At 33.3% G+C, this 23237-nt stretch overlaps 2 protein-coding genes across 6 annotated transcripts in view; one reads left to right on the top strand and one right to left on the bottom strand.

The window, feature by feature from the left end:
- The first annotated feature begins 1185 nt into the window (after positions 1–1185).
- On the top strand, positions 1186–6391 carry LOC128998203 (charged multivesicular body protein 5-like). Its single transcript, XM_054424224.1, has 5 exons — positions 1186–1320; positions 2575–2726; positions 3601–3766; positions 4317–4541; positions 5171–6391. The coding sequence occupies exons 1-5, from the start codon at positions 1252–1254 to the stop codon at positions 5216–5218; spliced, it is 660 nt and encodes a 219-aa protein (XP_054280199.1). The 5' UTR covers positions 1186–1251; the 3' UTR covers positions 5219–6391.
- Positions 6392–6825: 434 nt separating this feature from the next.
- The window catches only part of LOC128998730 (vacuolar protein sorting-associated protein 16 homolog), a 57121-nt gene continuing 40709 nt past the window's right edge, over positions 6826–23237 (bottom strand). For 2 of the 5 annotated variants that reach the window (XM_054425050.1, XM_054425049.1), the window contains exons 16-19: positions 23013–23116; positions 21377–21421; positions 20349–20447; positions 6826–7518 (exon numbers count right to left, since the gene is read on the bottom strand). In XM_054425050.1, coding sequence (XP_054281025.1) covers positions 20366–20447; positions 21377–21421; positions 23013–23116 — 231 coding nt within the window. In that variant the 3' untranslated portion in view covers positions 6826–7518; positions 20349–20365. The remainder of the gene's footprint in view (positions 7519–20348; positions 20448–21376; positions 21422–23012; positions 23117–23237) is intronic. The other 3 variants (XM_054425052.1, XM_054425051.1, XM_054425054.1) reach the window with 3 other exon arrangements.

Raw genomic sequence — 23237 nt, 5'->3', positions numbered from 1 at the left:
CGGCCTTTTCACTAAGTAATCCACCTAGTGGAAAGGCATTATTGGAAAGGAACGTGGAAACTATGTCGTAAAGTCTTTGGGTTCAGGTCTTTACCTCATCCGGTAGAGCATTAAAAATCTTCAGGGCTGACTGATGAGAGGCTCGCTGTGTAACGTAATGATACAATGATACAATGATTTTATTCGGCCAATCAACAATATTATTTGTTACAGGCTATTTCAAACAATGTACAAGCATAATGCAAAGCATAAAATAAACATCAAGAGTTAAAAATCCCAAGTAGCACACATACAATAATACAATAAAATACAATATTCTGTATTGTTAATTCGTTAAGAATTACAATAGTGTCAGTGAATTGTGCATGTTAATTTCCATAATTTTCATAAAATTCCTTTATTGAGTAGAAGGGTCTTGCGATTAGCCACTTCTTCAACTCCTGGTGTAGCTTGTTGCCAGTCAGGTCTCTCAGGTAGTGAGGTAGATGGTTCCTTAGCTTGCAGCCGGTGTAGGAAGGTTTTTTCTCCCAAAGAGTTGTTCGGTGAACTGGTAGTGCAAATTTGGAGCCATGATGGGTGTTGTAGTGGTGCAGGTCTTGGTTTCTTGGGGGGTTTATTTCATTCACATACTTTATGGTTTCAAGTATGTAGAGAGAGACACCACTGTGAGGATTCCTAGGTTTGCGAATGCTAATCTGCAAGTCTGTGGTGGGACAAGGTCGGCGAGGGTCCTATGGCTCCACAGTACTATATGAGGCTACTGTAAAAATAATTATAGTTTACAATGAATATTTTTTAGAGTTTTCATTCTTATTTATGATCTAGAACTCATACTCACAAACAATAAATGGTTGATCAAATCTCTATTTTAAAGTACCGTAATGAATAAATCAATAAAGTAATGCTACAGGGGATATTAAGGATGTTAAGAACTGGCGTGGAACCACCCTTGATCTTTTATCGTAGGGAGTTTACTCAGTACAGTTTTTTTGACTGTGTAGTAAAGGAATAAATAATTAATCTATGGGCTAAGAGATTAATTACTCAAAACCAACTAATTCTATGTTTTACAAGGCTTCATGATAAAATAACTATTACCTAAGTATCTGGTACCTAAAAATCATGTGATTTTTTCGCTGTTTTGGATTGGAACTAGGAACAGGAACTGTCACTACACTACTTACTTATCGTGTTTCTGATTCATTCATACCTGTCAAAGAAAAACTATTATAACCTGTGTTAATTTTGAAAATGAACAGAATATTTGGAAAAGGCAAAGATAAAGCACCACCACCTAATTTAACAGATGTCATTCAGGGGGTAATTTTCCTTTAATACTAGTATTATACAATTGTATGTTAAAAATTTATTTGGTTCCTAGGGTAGGCCTAGTTTTTATTATGGTTAGATAGAGCCAGAATTAACTCACTTTTAGGCGACAATAAACTGCATTAGGGATGAGCATCGATGCATTAGGCACTATGCACTATGCTTTTGATTAGGTCAAACATTAATGTTCACCTTCAATGGTAACATCAATGTACCGATAACACTGTCGTGAAAACATCTTAGATGTTTTCGGGGCTAAAACATTAATGTTAATCAATGTTTTTTTTAGTTTTTTTGTCTGCTCTCTGTACACAGCTAACAGCCAAACAGAAACAGCTATCTAACCTCAAACTACAATTCAAATACAAATACAACTACAAATACAATTCAGTCATGGAAAACGTCAATATTTCAATACTTGGCAGAAAACATTGATGGAACAGAAACATCGGTAATCTACCATCGATATAAAAAACATCGAATATCGGTGTTCAAAAACATCGAATATCGGTGTTTCGAAAACATTGAATATCGGTGATTCGAAAACATCGAATATCGGTGATTCAAAAACATCGAATATCGGTGTTTCGAAAACATCGACTAACAATGCTCATCTCTACAATGCATTAGATAGCTACTGTTGGAGTAAACATGTTTGATACTTAGGCAAAACTTGATATATGACTGAATAGTACCATCAACTGTTTTAATTGATAAATGGAGCTATAGTGTTCTTAAAGTGCAATTTTATACAGGGTGACAATAAAGTCTTAGGACAATTTTATAACTTTTAAATGAAAAGATATATAACAACTAAATTTGGCATATCATTACTGGTAATGGTAAGCTACTTTTTTGTGTACGTGGTGATTGGATGTCACCTAGTGGGGCGGCCCATTTGGAAGTAAGTTGACAATCTTAAAGGTAAGCATAGAATGATATGTTTAATATGAAAGGTCTTGATGAACTTAATAACAATGCCGCAACCCGTACCTAAAATGGACAATCGAGTAAAAAATGTGGCAATTTGGTAAATATACTAGAAGAGGAGAGGTAAATAAAAAACCTAATTCTCATGGAACCTTCGTATTTGCACCCTATTGAAGATTTGAGAATTTGCTGATAATTTTGATTCCTTTGCGGCATCCCATTGATTGCGATAGGCCTATTAACTAAACACAGATTTTAAACACTATGGAATGTAGGCTACTAACCATCAGCTGGGGTTCGTTTGTTATTTCACAGGTGGATGGTAGAGCAGACTCAGTTGAGAAAAAAATTGCAAAGTTAGATGTAGAATTAAAGAAGTATAAGGATCAAATGGCCAAAATGAGGGAAGGACCAGCTAAAAATAATGTGAAGCAAAAAGCTCTCCGAGTGCTAAAGCAGAAAAAGATGTAAGTTTTCACCTTAGTTTTTAGAATCTTAGTAGTCACAATTGCTTGTTGCAAACAAATTGCTTGTTGTTTTATTGATCAAATTTAAAAAATTGCACTCACGTTCTAGCGGTAGGCGCGGACACTCTAGGGTTAATCCCTTTTGCATTTAAGTTCTTGAGTGTTGAAGCAATACATGTATCTAGATGATAAAACCAAGGTGCAACTGCTACAGAAAATTCACTACACCCACATCTTATTTTGATTTCCTCTCTTAAAGATATGAATTATGTTTTATCCTCTGCACCTTCTCTGGGAGTTCACAGAGAAATTTTAAGTATATAAATTTAAACGCAGAAACTCTTGTATTGCATGTTCAATGCAACAAGCAATACAAGAGTTTCTGCAGTTAAATTTATATAGAAGATATCATTTTGATGTGGTTGTAATTTATTTTCCTAAATAAATTAACCACAAGTGCTAATAAGACAAAAACATTTTTATCACCTAAGCCATGTGTTTTATGTCAAATTAGACATGTGAGTTGTAGAGGTACAGTAAAGCGTTGAAAAATTGGACGTCAACACACATTTTTTTAAAGCTCAAATATGTAGTGTCTTGAACATAAAAAATACTTTAAATTCACCTCTCTATTTTGACCCTTTACTGTAGGTACCTATAATAGAACATATACAATTAAAAAAGATTTTTACTCAAATAGTGGTGGGGTCCTTTTTTAGGTAATTTCGATAATCCAGATAATTTTATGATCCGTATGGAGTCGGTCCCAATCAATCCTGATTATTAATGTTCTAAGATCAAAGGAAGTTGTTTGTCTTTGATTTTAAAATGTTTTATATACAATCTTTATATAAAATATCTTGCAATGACTCAGGTATGAATCGCAAGTAGACAACTTAAGACAACAGGCATTCAATATGGAACAAGCCAACTTCGCTACCCAATCCCTGAAGGATACTCAAGCCACTATTGATGCGATGAAAGCTGGCGTCAAAACCATGCAGAAAGAGTTTAAGAAAATAAACATCGATCAAATCGAGGTTGGTTTATTACATATTTACTCTGTGTAAGTTTTTAGTCTCAAAGTCTGGAAGACTGTACCACCAACCATCAGTTCTTGGCTCACTTTACTCAACTTAAGTCACATTCTTTTGACCCCCTGATAAAAATAATGCCTTAGTGTTAGTCCAGCCATATAAGTGTTGGTCCTGAAACCATATTATACTTCTGAGTTAATAGGTACGCAATTCTTACGTATCAAATCTTCAAGATACTTCAGAAAAAAAAAGTTGTTTGTACCACATCAAACAAAACGATCTTTTTAGATTTTTTAAAATGCAAAAACTAAAATTTTTTCAAATTTTGTCTTCAAAAGTCATCTTAAAATTTTGATCTCCTGGAGCTTTTTCTTCGAATTCATTCAGTTCATAAGCCATGTCCAAAATACGTTTCTATAATTCTCATCGTTGGCCTAAAGAGAACCACTTTCAACAAAAAATTTTGCTTCATAACGTCGAAGTAAATATTGTTTTAAATATGCATCATTCAAAGTATTGTTATAGCTTTCATGTAACCTCGCTCTCATTTTAGGACCTCCAAGATGACATGGCAGATATGCTGGACTTACATGAAGAGGTACAAGAAGCTCTGGGACGAACCTACGGCACACCCGAGATAGACGACGATGAGTTGCAGGCAGAACTTGATGCTCTCGGGGACGAGATTGCTCTTGATGACGACACCAGCTACTTAGACGAAGTTAAAGCACCAGCAGCCCCGAGCAAAGAGCCTGGTGCGGACAGTGTCAAAAACAAGGTAGGGCGTAACTGTTGATTTTGCATGCCACATTTCATCTAACACAGTTCTACAAAATGAATTATTTATAATCTTCATGTTTATTGGTGAAATTATTTTTAAGACAATTGTTCATTTCTTAAAACTCTGGAATTGTATATAAGACCCTTTGATCAGAAATGCTTGATTAATTCTAAAAACATTTTCAAACATGACAATGTCTCAACTTTATGTACTTGGGATGAAAAATATTTCAATTTTTCATAGTATGGGCACTTCTTGAAATATTTTGTTCTGTGAATATGGATATAATACTTCACAGTATAATCAATGCTTGTAATGGTTATCTTACAAATGTTTCTTTATTTTAATAGTTAGTTGCAAATTAGGATTGTAAGCAAAAGTATTCACTTTTTCCCACTATTTTTTATTCAATTTAAATTATTTATACACAAATATTGTAATGGTAATTTTGTTTCTTTTTCCTGATTAAAAAGAATAAAAAACAAAATAATTCAAGATTTATATTTTGTAAAATATCCATAATATGCAACAGAAACGTTTTGATTGGGCTTACAACATATTTCCTGACATAATTTAATTACACTTCTGATTTCATATGTTTTATTGAATACTTTTGACTTTTTCAGGATGGTGTATTAGTGGATGAATTCGGTCTGCCACAAATTCCAGCATGATAAGACATGCAAAAAAACAACCTAAAGAAGTGATTCTTTGTGGGCTGCCATTTTCTTCACTTCACTAATTTTCTTAACAATGAGGCAGTAGTATTACAAAGTTAGTAAAACAAAACTATAAGTATTGTAACAATACAGTTTTATAATATTGCACTTAATCTTGTTCTTAAGTGCATGACAGCAAAACATTTTAAACATTCCTTTCATGAGAAATGTAGTTTTAAAGGGTAAGAGGTTCTAAGCAAAATTGTCTCTTGCCAACTTTAATTAAAAATAAAATGTTCACAAAATTATAAGACTGTGTTATTAAGTGTTTGTTGTTTCACAACTAAAATAATACAATATTTAATTAAAACTGAATACAAACACATTCAATTTAGAAATCACTGTTTTAAAATCTAAACTAATGTAAAAATAAAATATTAGTATATGATTCTGCACTTAGTGTAGATCGACCATGAGACAACCAAGTTATCAATTAAATGTTGTATTAAGTGCTACTTTCATTATTTACCCTCATTTTTTAGACAATTTAATAACATTAAGTTAACTAGTTTACAAAGTATTTTTACTCTACACTTGAAGTTTGTGAAAATTTTGGTTACAAATTAATGTAGGCCTAAACCAAATTATTTACTTAAGTTTTAATAATTTCTTTGTGAAAAGTCTTCATTTTTGCAGGCGTTGAGAAAGTGTGATTTAAAGTTACCCATAATATACAAAATATTATGTATTATAATTTACTATTTTTTAATCCCGATTGAGTAACTGTTTAAAACACGTATATACACCAGACCATAAACTCACATTGTTTATCTTTTCATTTAAATATTCATTAAAACAGATTGAATTACAGATATTTTTAATAGAGTTTTATTCAGTTATTTTTTGTTTATTTGAGAAGAAATACATTTTTTCTTAAGATTGAAGGGATAATGTTAATGACGTCTGATATTTCCTATTACCATAATTTTTAAATCTTTAATCTGATCACATAAGTCAAACATGTTTTAACTACTTTTTTTTAACAATTGTCTATTTGAGGTTTAAGTGTGCTTATGCAACTCAATAAGTATGTTAAAGTTTGTTAGTTTTAAGCTTGATACAGGTGTAACAGATGTTATAAAATTTTGCATAATATGTGGTTGTATATAATAAATATGTTTTTATGTATTAAGTATGTTTCTTCTTTCCTAAAACTTTCATGAAAAAGTATCTTCAATTTAATGAGCTAAGAAAAGATAAAAACCCTGGATCTTTCGCAATAAGTTAAAACAGCATTGGCTTTTGGTAACCTTAGTAAATCACTTGGAAACCACAAAAACTTTGTAAAACACTTGGAAATTACAGTGTCTTATTTTTTTAATAAAAAGTTGATGGGTTCTTTCAACCTTGCCAGTCCACTGGGTCTGGAGAAACCAGAATTCATTCAATTCAATACAATTTGTTTATTTACGGCAAAAGCCATTGTACAATAAATAATACCATTGTATTCATTACATAATTGCCATTGATTCGTCGTAGTACGTCGAGAAATTAACAATAGGATTGGATTAAAAAGGATATTTTTTGTTTTATAAATTGTATAAATTTATTATCTATGCGCATACATGACTAGAATAACAATATAGTTCTCAACATTGAATAGCTTGCTTTACAATTATTTTCAAGCTGTACAAAATAAATACACTAAATTAAGAACATATTAATTAAAACTACTAATAACTAAAATAATTTTTTGCTATTTGATATAAAAATCTGGAATGATCACAGTAGACATTAAATCTTTCATTTGGTATGGTGTGGTTTAAGAAAACATACCAATACAAAATGGATGTATGGCAACATTTTTATTGTGCAATTTATATATACTCTAAGCATGTCCAGTCGCACATTAAACATAATAAAACTGATATAACTTTTAAAAACTGAAAACAATTTAAAACTAAAACTTTATTTGAAAGTACAAAAATCATGCATCGTGGGTAGACCACTTTAATTACAAAATTTGATCAAATCAAACTTTGAATAACAATAAAGCATTCTGAGTAATAACAAATTTAGATAAATTAAACTATTTATAACAAAGGATAAATGGTCATTAAAATTATGCTAAAAAAGGTTAAAACAAATCATTCCAACATATTATTCCTATTTACAATATTGTGACTAAATACTTTGAGTAACATAAAATCTTGCTATGTGAATACAAAATTAGGAATTTAAGGTGTCCTGTATTGATAGGCTCTGATTGAAGAAAAACCTTGCATCCAAGAAGCTCAGCATGTTAACTTGTTCTTCTGTAAAACCACACATATAGAATAAGTTGAAAATATTGTTTTGTATTAAAGAAACAAAAAGTTACATGTAGGCTATTTCCTCAGAAGTAGGGCATAATACTGTTCATGATTTTAAGTTATTTTTAAAAGCAAGAAATTGATAGCTTGTAAATTTCTGGACAAACTGGACAAATAATAAAAATGAAAAAATAAAATATTCTTTGCTAAATGAAAAAAAAAAACAAATTTATCTAAAGCACAAAAGAATCTTATACACTCATATTGAGTAATAAAATCAACACTGTGAATTTAGTTCCCATACCAAACAAATCAGTGATTCAACAAAAATTGTAATGCAGGTTAAACGATTATTATTTTTAATGCTAATGTTTCCTAATCACTCTTGTTTAAAATAATCCTCGCCAACTCCTTTTATCCGATTCCTTGTGATTAAAATATGGAAATAGATATCAAGTAACTCCTATTGAAAGGGCTTGTTTTTGGCAAACATTTAATCAACTATACAGTTTATGAGATATACAGAGTGTGTCAAAAACAAAATCCAATTTTAGCAGCATTCCACGAGTTGACCATAAAGCACTCCATCTGAATAAACTGTTGAAGCATAATGTATAATACCGATTTAAGATTAAAAGCAACCCTCGTAAAAATTCATGTTCCCTTTTTTAACAAATATTTTGAATTAGGTTCAATACTCTCTGGAGTCAAAACCAAACTACAGTACAGTCCACGAGAGTCTGCAGTTGAGGGAGGAGCCTATTTACCACATGACTTCGAAGTAGCCAACGAGGACCACCTGTTGTTGCCAAATCTAATAATACCAGCTGATTAGAAAATTTTGTTTAGTATATTTTAATTAGAGTCGAAAATTAGTGAACGATACAACGTCGCACTAGTCTTGTCTTGTGATTGGCTACCGCCAACTGCAGACTCTTGTGGTCCCTACTGTAGTTATCACCTACCATGCAAAAACTTGTTCCTTGAGTTAGTCATTATTACACCTATTTACAAATAATCTGTAATGCAAAGAGGTAACAGAAAATATAAGGTAGTGTACCAAAATGTTTTGTTTCCATGGAAATTGTTAGCTTGAGTGAGTTGTGTCACACATAAATCTTATGCTGTTATGCTGTGTCAAAGTACGAGTGGAGGATATACGACCCTGGCATCCTTCAGACAACAAAACCCAGGCAGAAAAGAACTGTTCGGAGGTGGGTATCCGAACCTTCACAAGTCCCAAGTTAAAACGCTTTTAAACTTGTAGTTGTTATCAATGTGATATGCCACTCAGTACCTACTCTGTTAGTAACAAAGTGATATTTATTTTATTAAGTACAAATTATTTTTAATTAGATTTTAAATTTGTGTCTCAAGGTAGTTCACGAGTTTCACGTTCCTCCTCGATCACATTGCAAATACCTCATCATGTGACCACAGTTTATGACAGGGCTTTAGTTGTCACTGCTTCCCCGTCTGTGGAACGACCTACCACCTACCCCTGCACAATAAATAAAAAACGTTTCCTATTTTTTGGCGACACTGAAATGTCTCTACTTTGAGCAGATGGTCTTGGCTGGTGTGTCCTAGGACTGCCGTGTTTTTGCGCGATTACTGCTATGTAATCACTTCATTAGGGTATGTTATCATATCATGCATTAGGTTATGTGTTTTACTTGATTTGCTTTATTATTTTTTTTTCTTTCCTTATCTGCTTTGTAAATATAAAATATGTATATTTATAGGTAAGTATACAAATTGTAGGCTACATTAGATTAAGTTCTTCATTTGTAATTTATTCATTTTGTATTAGTCAGGTTAAGTGTTAGAATGGTTCATCCTAACTTTGCCTGAATAAATAAAGGATTTTTCATTTTATTTCATTTCATATTTAGCCTACTGCAAAATACTCATGTTTGCCTCTTTTGCAGTAATTTTCATTAAAAACTCCATTGGTTACCGGCCATCAAATTATGCATGGGCTGGCCAAGAGACTGATTTTATTTTTATTTTGGTCCATTTTATTCTAAATTTATCAGGCTCTTCTGACATTTGCCCAGAATGCTACACAGCCAGTCTGCCTCTGGCACAAGATAATTAATTCTCAAGCCTATTTCAAGCCATGGACCGTGTAAAGTCGTAAAAAAAACAATTAAACCACCTATTCTCAAACCAAAATGAAATAATGACAAATAACTGGAAGCACGTCCAATGTAATAGTTTTATGTAATATTTTTTTTAGAAAGCAACAAATTCAAGGAGGACAACAAAAGACTTAATTTTTTTCGCCAAAGGTACAAATATTAACAGCTAGGTAAATATACATACTGAGTTAGAAAATGAAATTAATAAATATTACATGAAGTAGCTATTTAAAGTTAACAAATTCAAATCTAATGGAACACATTTAAGATGACAGCAGAACTTCCAATTTCGATTATTGATAAGATGTAGTGCTAAGACATGCTGCAGCAACAGTAATAAAGCTGTCGAATATGAACTGACATATTCAGGGCAAAATATATGTTTAGATTTTTTTCTAGGGTCCAATGGGGAGGTTTCAGCCCCTCCCTTAGAACTACCACAGGTAACTGCAGTGAGGATGTAATCATAGATTCCCAGGATACTTTTGTTTAATAGACAAAAGTATCTTTATTACTGAACTGAATGTGTACAACTTGTAAAAGAATTCAAATGTAAACAATAACAATAAAGAAATAATATAACATATGATTATAAGCAGATCAAGGAATACTTTTAACCAAACATGCCCCTTTTCACAAATCTAATTTTTTTGGAGCTTTGACTATCCTTGTTCTGGTACGTTCAATGAAGGGTCGAATATACCACGAATTACGACACAACTTTCTCCCATTTACTTCAACAATGTATGATCTGTTTCCCAGCACATCAACTATTAACCCTTCTTCCCACTGAAGGTTGGAAACATTCCTGATTAATACTTTTTGCCCCTTCATGAAAACACTGGTTTTCTTTAGTGCTGATCTATTATACTGCATACCCTGGCCAAGTTTGCTTGTCACTTCTTTATCATCAATAATCTGTGGTTTAAGTTTTGATGGTATTACAGGTAACTTAGTGTTCAGAACTCTACTTTGAAGTAGTTGTGAAGGAGAATACCTAAGATTCGCAACTGGAGATGACCGATAATTTAGCAGATATAAACTAAAGTCTGACTTTTCATGCTTTGACTTTTGCAACATTGACTTAACTATGCCCACTGCTTTCTCCGCGAGTCCATTACTGCGAGGATAATGGGGACTAGTAAACTTTACTTCAAACTTCCACAATTTACTGAAGTCAATGAATTCATAAGAGTTGAATGGGACATTGTCACTTACAAAAATACTTGGTATTCCAAAACGAGCAAAAATTGACTTCAATGCTGCAATGACAGTTGTTGCTTTTTTATCTCGAATTCGCTCAACTTCAATCCATCTTGAGTAATAATCTATTAACACTGAATAACTTTGATTGTCGAAATCGGCTATGTCTGCTGCTACCTTGTAAAAAGGCATGTCAAAAACTTCATGAGGTTGAAGTGGCTCTTTCAATTTTGCTCGCATAAACTTAGCGCAAGTAGCACAGCTGTCAATAAGATTTTTCAAATCTGAAATTAATCCAGGCCAGTAAACAAGTTCTTGAGCTTTCTTCTTTAACTTGTTGAATCCCAAGTGAGTTTCATGGAGTGTCTGTAAAGTATACCTTCGCATAGATAGTGGCACTATCAACCTTTCGTTAAAATACACTAGTCCATCTTGAACTGTTAGGTCATTTCGTATTCTAAAATAATGCATTAGTTCATGGTTATTCGGCGAAACTTTGCTGGGCCATCCTTCTTGATAAAACTGCATAACTTTGTGTAAGGATTCGTCTTCATTTGTAGATTTTATGTACTGATCCATTGTTTTTACATTTATTGTAACTTCATGAACTGAGTGAATAACATCCAACATACTTTCATCTTCTTGTGATTTTGTAGGAGCACACTGTCTTGAAAGAAGATCTGCAACATATAGTTTATTTCCTGGAACAAACTTCACATTGAATGAGTACTTAAGTAACTTCAGCCGCAACCTTCTTAAACGATTGTTCTTTATTTGATGAATTTGCTTATTGAAAATTGATAGCAAAGGAGAATGGTCCGTTTGTACTTCAATGCTGAAGTGTCCATAGGCTAAGTTATGAAACTTTTCAAAAGCATATACAATTGCAAGTAGCTCTTTCTCAATCTGTGCGTAGTTCTTTTCACTTTCAGTAAGTGACCTGGATCCAAACATAACAGGCTTCCCATTTTGGGACAAGGAACAACCAAGAGAATAGTTACTTGCATCTGCTTGAATAGTTATTGGAGAGTCAAAATCAAAGGGACTAAATAAAGCTGCCGCTGTAATAGTTTCCTTCAGTTTGTCCAAATGACGACTGTGTTCAGGGGTCCACTGAAAAACTACATTCTTTTTCAACAACTCTTGAAAGAATGAGCAGTGCTCTGCTAAGTTAGGAATGAAAGGCCTAAGATAATTCACAGTGCCTAAAATTCGTTGAAGTTCTGTCTTATTCTTAGGTATTTCCAGTTCATTAATAGCTCTGATTCTTTCACAGTCAGGCTTAACACCATTACAATCAAATTCTTGTCCTAAAAATCACACTTTTTCAACAAAGTATTGAATTTTATCCTTATTCAGTTGAATGTGGTTTTTCCTTGCTACATTGATAACTTCAAGTACAATTTTGTACAACTCTTCTTTTGTTTCTGCTGCACACAGTATATCGTCAAAGTACACTACAACCCCCTTAACGTCACTAAAAAACTTTGATGTTGTTTCATGAAAGTACTCTGGAAGAACTGAGAGACCAAATGGTGCTCGTAAATAACGATAAGTGCCAAACGGAGTGCTAAATGTACACAGTTTTGAAGACTCTGGATCCAAGGGAACCTGATGGAACCCATCCTTCAAATCAAACACACAGAAGTATTTTTTCTTAGCTAACTTAGTGGTAATTTCATCAAGAGTTGGGATTAAAACATAGTCTCGAATCAAACTTTTATTCAATTCCTTTGGGTCTAGACAAACTCTCAAATCTCCAGTTTTATGTTTTTCCACTATAACAAGGTTGTGTACCCATTCTCCAGATTCACATTTCTCAATTATGTTTCTTGATACCAAAGAATCCAGCTTCTGCTTAAGACGATCCATTAATTTGTTAGGTATTCTACGGGCAGGTGAACTTCTTGGAACAGCCCCTTCCTTGAGTTTCAGTTTCAGTACTTCAGGAAAACAACCTTGGTTTACAAATACATCTTTATTCTCTTCAACCAGCGTTTGTACGTCGGGTATTTTGCTTACTGCATCAATAGATATTCTCTTGATGAGGCCCATTGCAATAGATGAATTAAGTCCTATTATTGGTGTCGCCTTTTCAGAATCAACCACAATAAATGTGATGTTGTACAATTTAGAAGCCACTGTAACTGGCAGTGTTACTTCCCCCACTGTGATTATTTTGAACCCACAAAAAGCCTCAAGCTTGATTGTTGATGGTTGAACCTCAAAGCACTTAGGTAGAGATAAGCTATCAAGATCTTTGGTGGAAAGAATATTAACATCTGCACCAGTGTCAATCTTAAATACGATCTTCTTTGCATTTATATTTAATGTTACTGTCCAGTGACTTGCTTTGATCCTGTTAACATTGACTATAGCCCCCACTTCATCGTTAAGCATCCACTCTGACTGTGTTTCATCAATTTGAGCAGTTGATTCTAATTCATGGCCATTAACAATTTTTGTCTTGCATACTTTAGCAAAGTGATTGGGTTTTTGACATTTTAAGCATACTTTATTTTGTGCAGGACAAGGTTGGCCTTTGTGAAAATATCCACATCTTGAACATCTTGCACCCTCATTATCATAAGCTCTAGGCCTGATCATTGAGGAATTACCATTTGTAGCTTGGCTGTAATTTTGCTTATTCGTCTGTGGTTTTTGAGTCTTGTTAATTGTAACGTCATCAATATAGGTTGGCTGATAATTTTTCATCAATTGCTTCAAGTTTTCTTCTGCTGTTTCTACGCATCTGCAGTAATCAATTACTTTTTCTAGAGGAACATTGTCTCTTAGAAGGCGTTCTTTAACGCTCGCAGAGGAAATTCCAACTATGATTTGGGACCGTAGGAGTTTATCTTCTTGATTCTTAAATTCGCAAGGGCTTACAAGTGACTTTAAATCAATCAAATATTTATCAAAACTTTCCCCATCTCTCTGTTTACGAGTTAAGAAACGATGTATTGCCATAGTCTCATTCTTTTTAGGAATACAGTGTTTTTCCAACGTTTTTAAGATACTTAAGACTGTTTCATCCTCATTTTCTGCATCTTTCTTCAGTGTGTTGTAAAGCTTTAAAGCTTCAGCCCCTAAAAGGTTCTTCAATCTTGCAACTTGTACTTTGTTTGACTTTTTGTCTGTTTCAGTTGCTTCAAAATATATTAGTATTTCTTCTTTAAACTTCTTATAATTGGTGGCAATATTACCATTAACAACATTCAACTCTTCAGGTTTATTAAAATCCATTTTGATCTTTCTTTTCTTTTTGAATTCCCTTATTTACTTTATTATTCTTGACTGCGCCATGTTTAATAGACAAAAGTATCTTTATTACTGAACTGAATGTGTACAACTTGTAAAAGAATTCAAATGTAAACAATAACAATAAAGAAATAATATAACATATGATTATAAGCAGATCAAGGAATACTTTTAACCAAACAACTTTTATGTTCTGCGTTTAAAAACATAAGTAAAATATTAAAGGGTTCCTGGACCTTTTGAGCACCCGATACTTATTTATTTATTTACTATCAGTTAGTCAAATACAGTAGAACACCTCATATCCAACAACGACAGGGCTGGGATATGGTTGAAATGGCTTAAAGGTTGGATATCGGGAAGATTATAACTCAACGATACCGATAATTGTCTCCTGCAATCGCGGCAACACCTGTGAGGTAATCTTGCGCTCACACCAACACCAATAATGGTCTCCCGCGAACAGGACAAAAGCCATGAGCATATCTTGCGGCCTCCGCGACACAGGTAATCCTCTCCTTCGATTACGGCAACACTCGTGTGAATATCTTTCAGTATCTGCGATACCAGGAATTGTCACCCGCGACCTTGGCAACACCCGTGAGCATAGCTTCAATCTCGGTGACACCGGTATTCGTTACCTGTGATTGCAGTCACACCCGTGACCACATCTTGCAGTCTCGGCGATAGCGGTGATTGTCTGCCGAGATTGTAGCAACACCTGTGATCAGCCACGTGGTAAACCGAACGCGCCCAATTTTATCTCCCCAGACAGGAAATAAGTAGACGGTAAGACACTAGATCAGATATCACAAGGAGTCGGTTATGCTGAGGTTGGATATGAGGGGTTCTACTCTACACCAAATTAAGTCCCAGACAAATTTTAGGGAATATGTTGAGTGTAGGCTGAGGGAAAAAAGTAATAGTAATAAAATGAGAATTAAATGAGCACTTAACTTTCTGTGGGTCAACGTATTACTATTGAAAAACATTGTACTATTTGATTTCAGTTGGGTATTATGCAAATGATTATTCTTGAATTTATTGGTACCGGTAGATGTTTCTTAATCAATTAATGCATACAAATTTTAAACTTCACACTAATTAATTTATTTCCATAACAATTAACAACTTCATATTTATGTAGAAGCATGAAAACATAAGTTTTTTATACTAGAATATGGGTAAGCATATCATATTGTATAATATATTGTACATAAACATAAGTTTCATGAGGACAAAAGCTTTTGAGTGTAAATTTCTTGAATGATAACTGGCACAAACTTATGCTAGAAAGTAAAAAGTTTGACAAGTACGAATAAAGTAAAAAATAAGGCTTTAACCTGTTAGTGTGGTTTTAAAGTAGGAATTCTGGTAGTCTATGTTAAAACTCATTATTGTAACACATTTTATTCTAAAATAATAAACATGGGAATAGTTTTGGATGATACCGTTAGGAGATAGTAACAGCTGTGATTAGATTAAATATTATTTTTGCTATCCCGCCCAGATTCAAGAACTTGAATCATATTAGATTTACCATTGCTGTTGCCCAAGTTCTTGTAGGTAAGATGTTTATTTCACTATGCATTTCTCCACATCGTATGGCATCTTCAGGGGTCTTAGTTGTCAAGATGTATGGAGTAAAAAGAGGTGGGCCAGACAGAGCGGACTGCGCGCGATGACGTCACTGCAGTCCCGGCCGCGGCCGCCTCGCCGCTAGATACATGCTAAACGCACAAACATTACTTTTTCAGACACGATTTAAGCTGATTTGGAGGAGGTATTTCACGTCATGACATAAATATCTTTGTCTACTAAATAATGATTTTTATGATTTTGAATAACAACACACATGATGTACCGTACCTTACATTTGATTTAATTGACAATAATAAATAACTAATTAGGCCTGTATGTTGCATAGAAATGATGAAATTTGGGCGTCTACCGATACAGGACGCATTTTAATTACAGGAAAAATAATTACACTTTAGAATAATTTTAGAAAAAGATATAACACTGCCTTTTTTCTGGCGAGTTAATAAAATATATGTTTTTAGCACTAGGTAAAAAAGTTGCTTACAAATCAAAGTCAACTACGATATTACTATTTTACAGGAATTAAATAGATAACTTCTTGATCAGCATTGTACGTGTTATTAAATTTACGGAAAGTAAATAAAAAAAAATAATAAAAAAACGTCTTATAACACTTAAAACATATATTTACGCTTATACTGTTACTCACAAGACGGTAAATATACAAAAACGATGGTAAGTGGTGATCGATTTCGATTGGACACTCCAATCATCATCAGACCCAATAGGTGAATGACAAGAATCTTGAATGGCGTCCCTACTTATACCCTATTGGCTACCGGAAGCACCGGCCAATACATTTTTATAAGTACAACTGGAATCAAAATGTATTTGTTCATTAATCAACTTATTTCTATCTTTACATTTTTCCTTATAAATATACAATTCTTCTCAAGCATTCATTACATATCCTTTCTTACAATTCTTTAAAATTTCTAGACTATCCTCCATTTTTCCTAGTGAGTGCCCATTTTGTAATAGGTGTTTTGCGACATTTGATCTTTCCGGTTTGTTGTTCCTCCACGCAGATATGTGGTTTTTGAAGCGGTTTACGAAGTTCACAGTCTGTCCAATGTAGAAGCTATCACAATCGTTACAATTGATTTTATAGATGCCCGAAGTGTCAAATTTGTTACAATCTTCTATTTTTGGATGCAGTATTTTACTCATGGTGTTCTGAGTCCTGTAGGCTATTGAAACTCCGTATTTCTTGAATCTGTTAGCAGTCCTTTGTGTTGTAGTCCCCGTGTAGCTAAATGTGATATATCTGGTGCTTTCCTCTTTTATCTCTTCTAATGTTGTTCTGCTGTGTAGTGTATTCTGTCTATCGATTCTTCTCCTCGTCTTCCTTGCGATGTCCTCTATCGTCTTGGTTCGAAATCCATTCACTTGGGCGATCTTCTTAATGGTGTCCAGTTCTTTTTTCCTATTGGCTTGGCTAAGTGGGATCTTATAGGCTCGGTACAGCATAGATCTAAAGGCTGCGGTCATCTATGCTGTACCGAGCCTATAAGATCCCACTTAGCCAAGCCAATAGGAAAAAAGAACTGGACACCATTAAGAAGATCGCCCAAGTGAATGGATTTCGAACCAAGACGATAGAGGACATCGCAAGGAAGACGAGGAGAAAAATCGATAGACAGAATACACTACACAGCAGAACAACATTAGAAGAGATAAAAGAGGAAAGCACCAGATATATCACATTTAGCTACACGGGGACTACAACACAAAGGACTGCTAACAGATTCAAGAAATACGGAGTTTCAATAGCCTACAGGACTCAGAACACCATGAGTAAAATACTGCATCCAAAAATAGAAGATTGTAACAAATTTGACACTTCGGGCATCTATAAAATCAATTGTAACGATTGTGATAGCTTCTACATTGGACAGACTGTGAACTTCGTAAACCGCTTCAAAAACCACATATCTGCGTGGAGGAACAACAAACCGGAAAGATCAAATGTCGCACAACACCTATTACAAAATGGGCACTCACTAGGAAAAATGGAGGATAGTCTAGAAATTTTAAAGAATTGTAAGAAAGGATATGTAATGAATGCTTGAGAAGAATTGTATATTTATAAGGAAAAATGTAAAGATAGAAATAAGTTGATTAATGAACAAATACATTTTGATTCCAGTTGTACTTATAAAAATGTATTGGCCGGTGCTTCCGGTAGCCAATAGGGTATAAGTAGGGACGCCATTCAAGATTCTTGTCATTCACCTATTGGGTCTGATGATGATTGGAGTGTCCAATCGAAATCGATCACCATTTACCATCGTTTTTGTATATTTACCGTCTTGTGAGTAACAGTATAAGCGTAAATATATGTTTTAAGTGGTATAAGACGTTTCTTTTATTTACTTTCCGTAAATTAAATAGACCAAAAAATCTGTTCGGATAAATTGCATTGGCCAAAGAGTACTCTCAGGGAATACTAATGATTTTCCCTGAGGAAAGCTTGGTTCACAGGTACTTTTAAAGAAAAAATACTAATTCCGTATTATACTTTTCATTTTAAACTTTATTATTTTCGTGTTAAGAGGATTTTTTTTTATATAATTGCACGTTTGTTTGGTGTGTTTATACGAGTTTACTTTCTGAAAACTTTACTTTACTATCTGAGATAAAAAAATTCTAGTATATGCGTTTTGCTCTAGCTATATATAATGACAGTTACCTATTTTAAGACTTAAACTAAGTTCGACATAGTAGTCATATTTTAGATTTCCGAAAAAAAGGTACGCTCTGTCTGGATTGAAAGGTGCAAAAGAAAGGATTTTTGGAATTCAAACATTTTTATATTTGTTTATTTTGAAGTTTTGTAAAGGAATTTAAATTCATAATTATTGGGTTTGGGGAATGTAACTTAAACATTCGTGAGCCCTGAATCAAACTTGTGTTTTCTGAAAACAGTATTATCGCAGTGATCCGGAGGAATGTTTTACAAAACAAAAACGTAGAAAATTTTACAGGGGGAAACAAAAGAATATGCAAGCTGTGTTGTAAAATTAAAACACCGTAATGTAGGCTAAATGAAACTTGAGACTTTGGAAAAGGAATTTTTATAAATTGAAAATTAAATACTTCAAAAGCCATGATATGAAAAAATGACCCTTGTGAAGAAAGTAAAGACATTAAGCCATAAGCCATTAAGTTAATTGTTTACCTCTAGACCGTCTTGAGCTATTTGCTCAAAGAAGAATAGTAGGTTGTAATGAGATTGAAGTTTTTAAACAGGCAAAAACATATGAATGGCAAAAATAAAATTTAAAAAATCAACTAAGAAACGTCATTGTCAATAGTAAATTGTAAAATATTTCAAGAACTCTAATACCGCAATGTATTTATAACTGATTACATGGTCCAATGGTGAGAGATACACTTTGTAAATAAAGTGTTTTTATTTAAAATAAAGTTCCATCCCTAATTACACTAATCTAATGATTGTGCATTACCAAAAGCTACTTTTATTTGGTATATCTGTATAGCGAAAAATTTTTGTTTGATTTAATTAATAATTTTAAGAGCTATAAATCTTAAGGGTATCTAATTTACTAACTAATATATTCATGAACAACTGTACTTAAGTAGGCTATCCTAAAAATATATACATCATAAAATTAGATGCTATTTACCGGATCAGAGTACAGTAGATCTATTCTTAGTGGTGTACAGTAACAACAATTGCAGAAATGGAAGGAATAACATATTAATATATTAAACACCAAGCAAAACCGATTTTAACAATTGCGTGGAACAAACTGGCGTAAGCAACGCAACATAACATCTATCTAAGTCTTGTCTACGGGCTGTGAGTAGCAGCTCGAGGACTGCAGTGACGTCACTGCCTCGGCCCGATAGGCGAGGTGGGAGAGGGGCACGCTCAGCCTGGCCCACCTCTTTTACTCCATACATCTTGCTTCGTTGTCACTCATCACTAACACTCAAGTATATATTGTATTTATACATGTGTGGTCACTAGTGTTGTGGTCAGGTTGATTGTACAACACAAGGACGGACATGCGGCGGAGTGACAGTAGGTCTTGAAGAAATGAAACAGAGGAAAAAACCCTGCAGTGACTCCGCCGCGTGTCCGTCCTTGCCTTGTCCAACTGACCCGACCGCAACACTAGTAACCACACGTGTGTAAATATATATACTAAGACTAAGAGTGCTGAAAATGCCCTACAATGTGGAGATATGCATATGGTGACACAAACATTTTCCCTACAAGAACTCAGGCAACAGCAAAGGTAAATCTAAAGTAGGGCTAACAGCTGATTTGGCTGTAGTTTAAAATACTTACTTTTTGATGTCTCAGCAACTCTTCAATTGATTTTTGGAAATATCTATCACTGACACCTTTCTTAGACTCTTTGGAATTATTTTTTCCATAGAGTCAGGTAATTTTAAATTTAAATCAATCAACTCGTATTTTTCTTTTCCCGTAACAACAAACAGTTAGTCCCAAACAATCAAAGTACAAAAATATTGCTTGTAAATCTGTGAAATCTTGTGAGAGTACAATGACATTGTGGTATTTGTGAGGAAAGACAGGCTTGAAGTAGTTAAGTGCAAGCGAGCAAAAGCTAAGAGACAGAGACAAACCGTGATGCTGCAGATCTTTATGGATTAACGAACCACGTGCTGTGCCCTAGCTCCAAGGGCTTCGGATTAAAAACAGCCCCCAACACATCTTTGATCAGCCTGTATCACAAATATGGCTAAGAACATAATGTGCCAACGTAATGTAAAAAAAATTGGCTAAAATATTAGTTAGGAATGGTAAAGATATGATAAACACTGAAATCTCATTAGTGAAAACAAAACCCCTAGAGATGTTAGTATAGCTTTTAGAATTCTTTTCATAGAAAAATATAAGTTGTATTTACCTAAAGTTAATTTTTTAATAGTGAAAAAAAAATAATAGTGGACCTAATCGTACTGCACAACTAATTAACAGTGAAAACAAAATTTTTGTTTATGCTCTGTAAATCTGGGGAGAGGAAGCCCCCTTTAATTCGCCAATGTTCTTATATCGATTTACAAGAAAATCCATCTTATAATGGCATCAAATATCATAATAGCTTTACCTAAAAACATAAAGCTATTTTTATCGATGAATATTTTGTTTGGCAACAGACTTAATTAAAGTGGAAGACCACCATCACATTTAAGTACAAAAAAATTTTACTTCACTACATTCTACACAGCCAAGTCAAATAAACAGTTACATAGTTATGCACTTTACAAAATAACAGCAATATAGGTGAAGTAGTTGTTAAACACATTTTTTGATCATAAATTATAAACCATCATTTTAAAGATGACGAGTCTTAGATGAAAAAAACTTTAAAGCAAAGAATATTTTGGTATAGTCCATTTTAAAAGCTAAATTGTATTACTGGTGCACTAACTATTTATGGCCAAGAGAAAAAAAAAATAGGAACCATTGCAACACTAGCAATAAACATTGAAGAAAACAGTAAAAAATTAAAAATTCTGATGAAGCGGCTTTGCTTGACAGACTAAAACATCCAGAAGAAGTTTAGCACAGAAAGCTGCACAATTAAAGATTCTGCAAAACTGCAAAAAGCACAATCAGCCCAAAATGGGACAAAAATTGAAACACTCACCAAGCTAATATGCTCAAATCACTTCCCTGGCTCAAGATGCTAATCCTAACAAGTGAAAAATGGCTAAACTTTTTTTCATCAACGATGCTTCAAATTTAATTTTTATAAATTACATTTCCTACAGGCATATTTTTTATCGATTCTCCACAAATTGGGAATACATGACACTAAGAAGATCAATAAATTTACAAAATGTATTCAAACAAATATGTATTTCTTCCACAGAAGACCCAAAAAATTACTTCTTGTCATTTTCAGAAATTATTTAGAAGACACAATGTTTGTGGAAAAGTGGTAGGTTTTTTTCTAGTCGCTACACCAACCGATTTTTATTTGGAGAAACATATGCAATGAAACACGTTCTAAGCTTCTGAAATGTCTGATATCTGTGCATATGCTATAAACAGATCCTGCAAATCTAACACGAAAACTTGAGATGCAAACCACTAAGATAGCAGCATATCCAAAATTAAAAACTTTTATACAAAACATTAGTTATAAAGTTTAATTTTTAAAACAACGTGTTAAGCTTACTCAAAGGACAAGTCTTGTAAATTTCATTATTGCTCCACGTTATAATTATTTTATCCTAACAATGTCAAACCATCAAAGGAAGTACAGATTGTAATTGAAACCCTTTTTACTGACTATTGAAGAAACCGTGTGCATAACAACTACTGGTTGAAACTTGGGTTTGCTGATTCACATTTTTTAAAGACGTTTTAAGAATCAGGCCTAGAGGACAATCCGATGGTTTACAGTCACAATTTCTTCAGTAGACTAGACATAATAAATGAGAATTTGGAATTGTTACAAATTGTTCTGAATTTTACAATTCAAAATCCTGGCCTTGAGCCGTTCCTTGAACAAAATTAATGTCCTCCACTAAGACTGTGATTCAAACTATTTTTAAATATGTGGGATCAACAATATTTGTAAATGTATTTTTTTGGTACAGTTAACACATATATTTTTTTCTCTTTGTGTTTTACCATTTATTTTGATAATTTAGAACTGTCTTATTTTAATTTAAAAGGACTGTTCTTTAGTTTACATCAAAATTTGAACATTTCTTGATTATTCGCTTGTCATTGTTATTGGAGATATATTGAAGCTAGATCTATTGTATCTATTGTATGTAATAAGAAAAAAATAGAATAAGGGCATTGATTAGAGGATTCACGTGTAAGTGTTTAAAAAATTGGCTTCAATAACTTTCACGGCAACAAAATAATAACAGCTGTTTTTAACCCAAAATTATAAAAAATATCTGTAAGGCTTGTTTTCTGAGTGCACTCTAAACCTTGGTTTTACAAAAAAATCATAGGAGGAAAAAGCTTGGTGTCACCCAATTAGTACTAAATAAAAGTTTTTATTGGAATGAAAACCTCCCGACATTATATTTAACAATATAACACCTTACATGTTTTCAGCCAATCTATCAATTCAATACAAATACCTAAAGACTAAACAATGTACACTAATAAATGTTGTGAGCTGAACAAAATGGAATATAATCGTGGAAATATTATTCAATTAGATTCATGTTTACGGGGATAACATCAATGTGTCATGAAAATCAAATATTTTCTACCCCGAGGATAATGATTATTTATGCTGGCTAGTAAAAACTCACCCAAGCTTGCTGATATATTTTTCTCTCAGTTCTTCTCGTACCTTTGGCATGTATTTTAAGGCTTCTGACTGATTGTTGTGTTTTAAACAAACATCAACAAACGGCTGAAAAATATAATTTAATTGTTAAAATTTAGTATTAATGATTAATGGTTATATCACTAGTTATGTGAGGCGATGAGATAATTTTTAGACAAGTCAGTATGAAGGCACTTTACCTGCAAAT

The sequence above is a fragment of the Macrosteles quadrilineatus genome, unplaced genomic scaffold, assembly GCF_028750875.1.
Source record: "Macrosteles quadrilineatus isolate MER2022 unplaced genomic scaffold, UCM_ALF_1.0 Scaffold_7__1_contigs__length_78375512, whole genome shotgun sequence".
In the NCBI taxonomy this organism is placed as follows: domain Eukaryota; kingdom Metazoa; phylum Arthropoda; class Insecta; order Hemiptera; family Cicadellidae; genus Macrosteles; species Macrosteles quadrilineatus.
The sequence above is the reverse complement of the archived record's forward strand: the minus strand, read 5'-3'. Positions and strand labels throughout refer to the sequence as shown.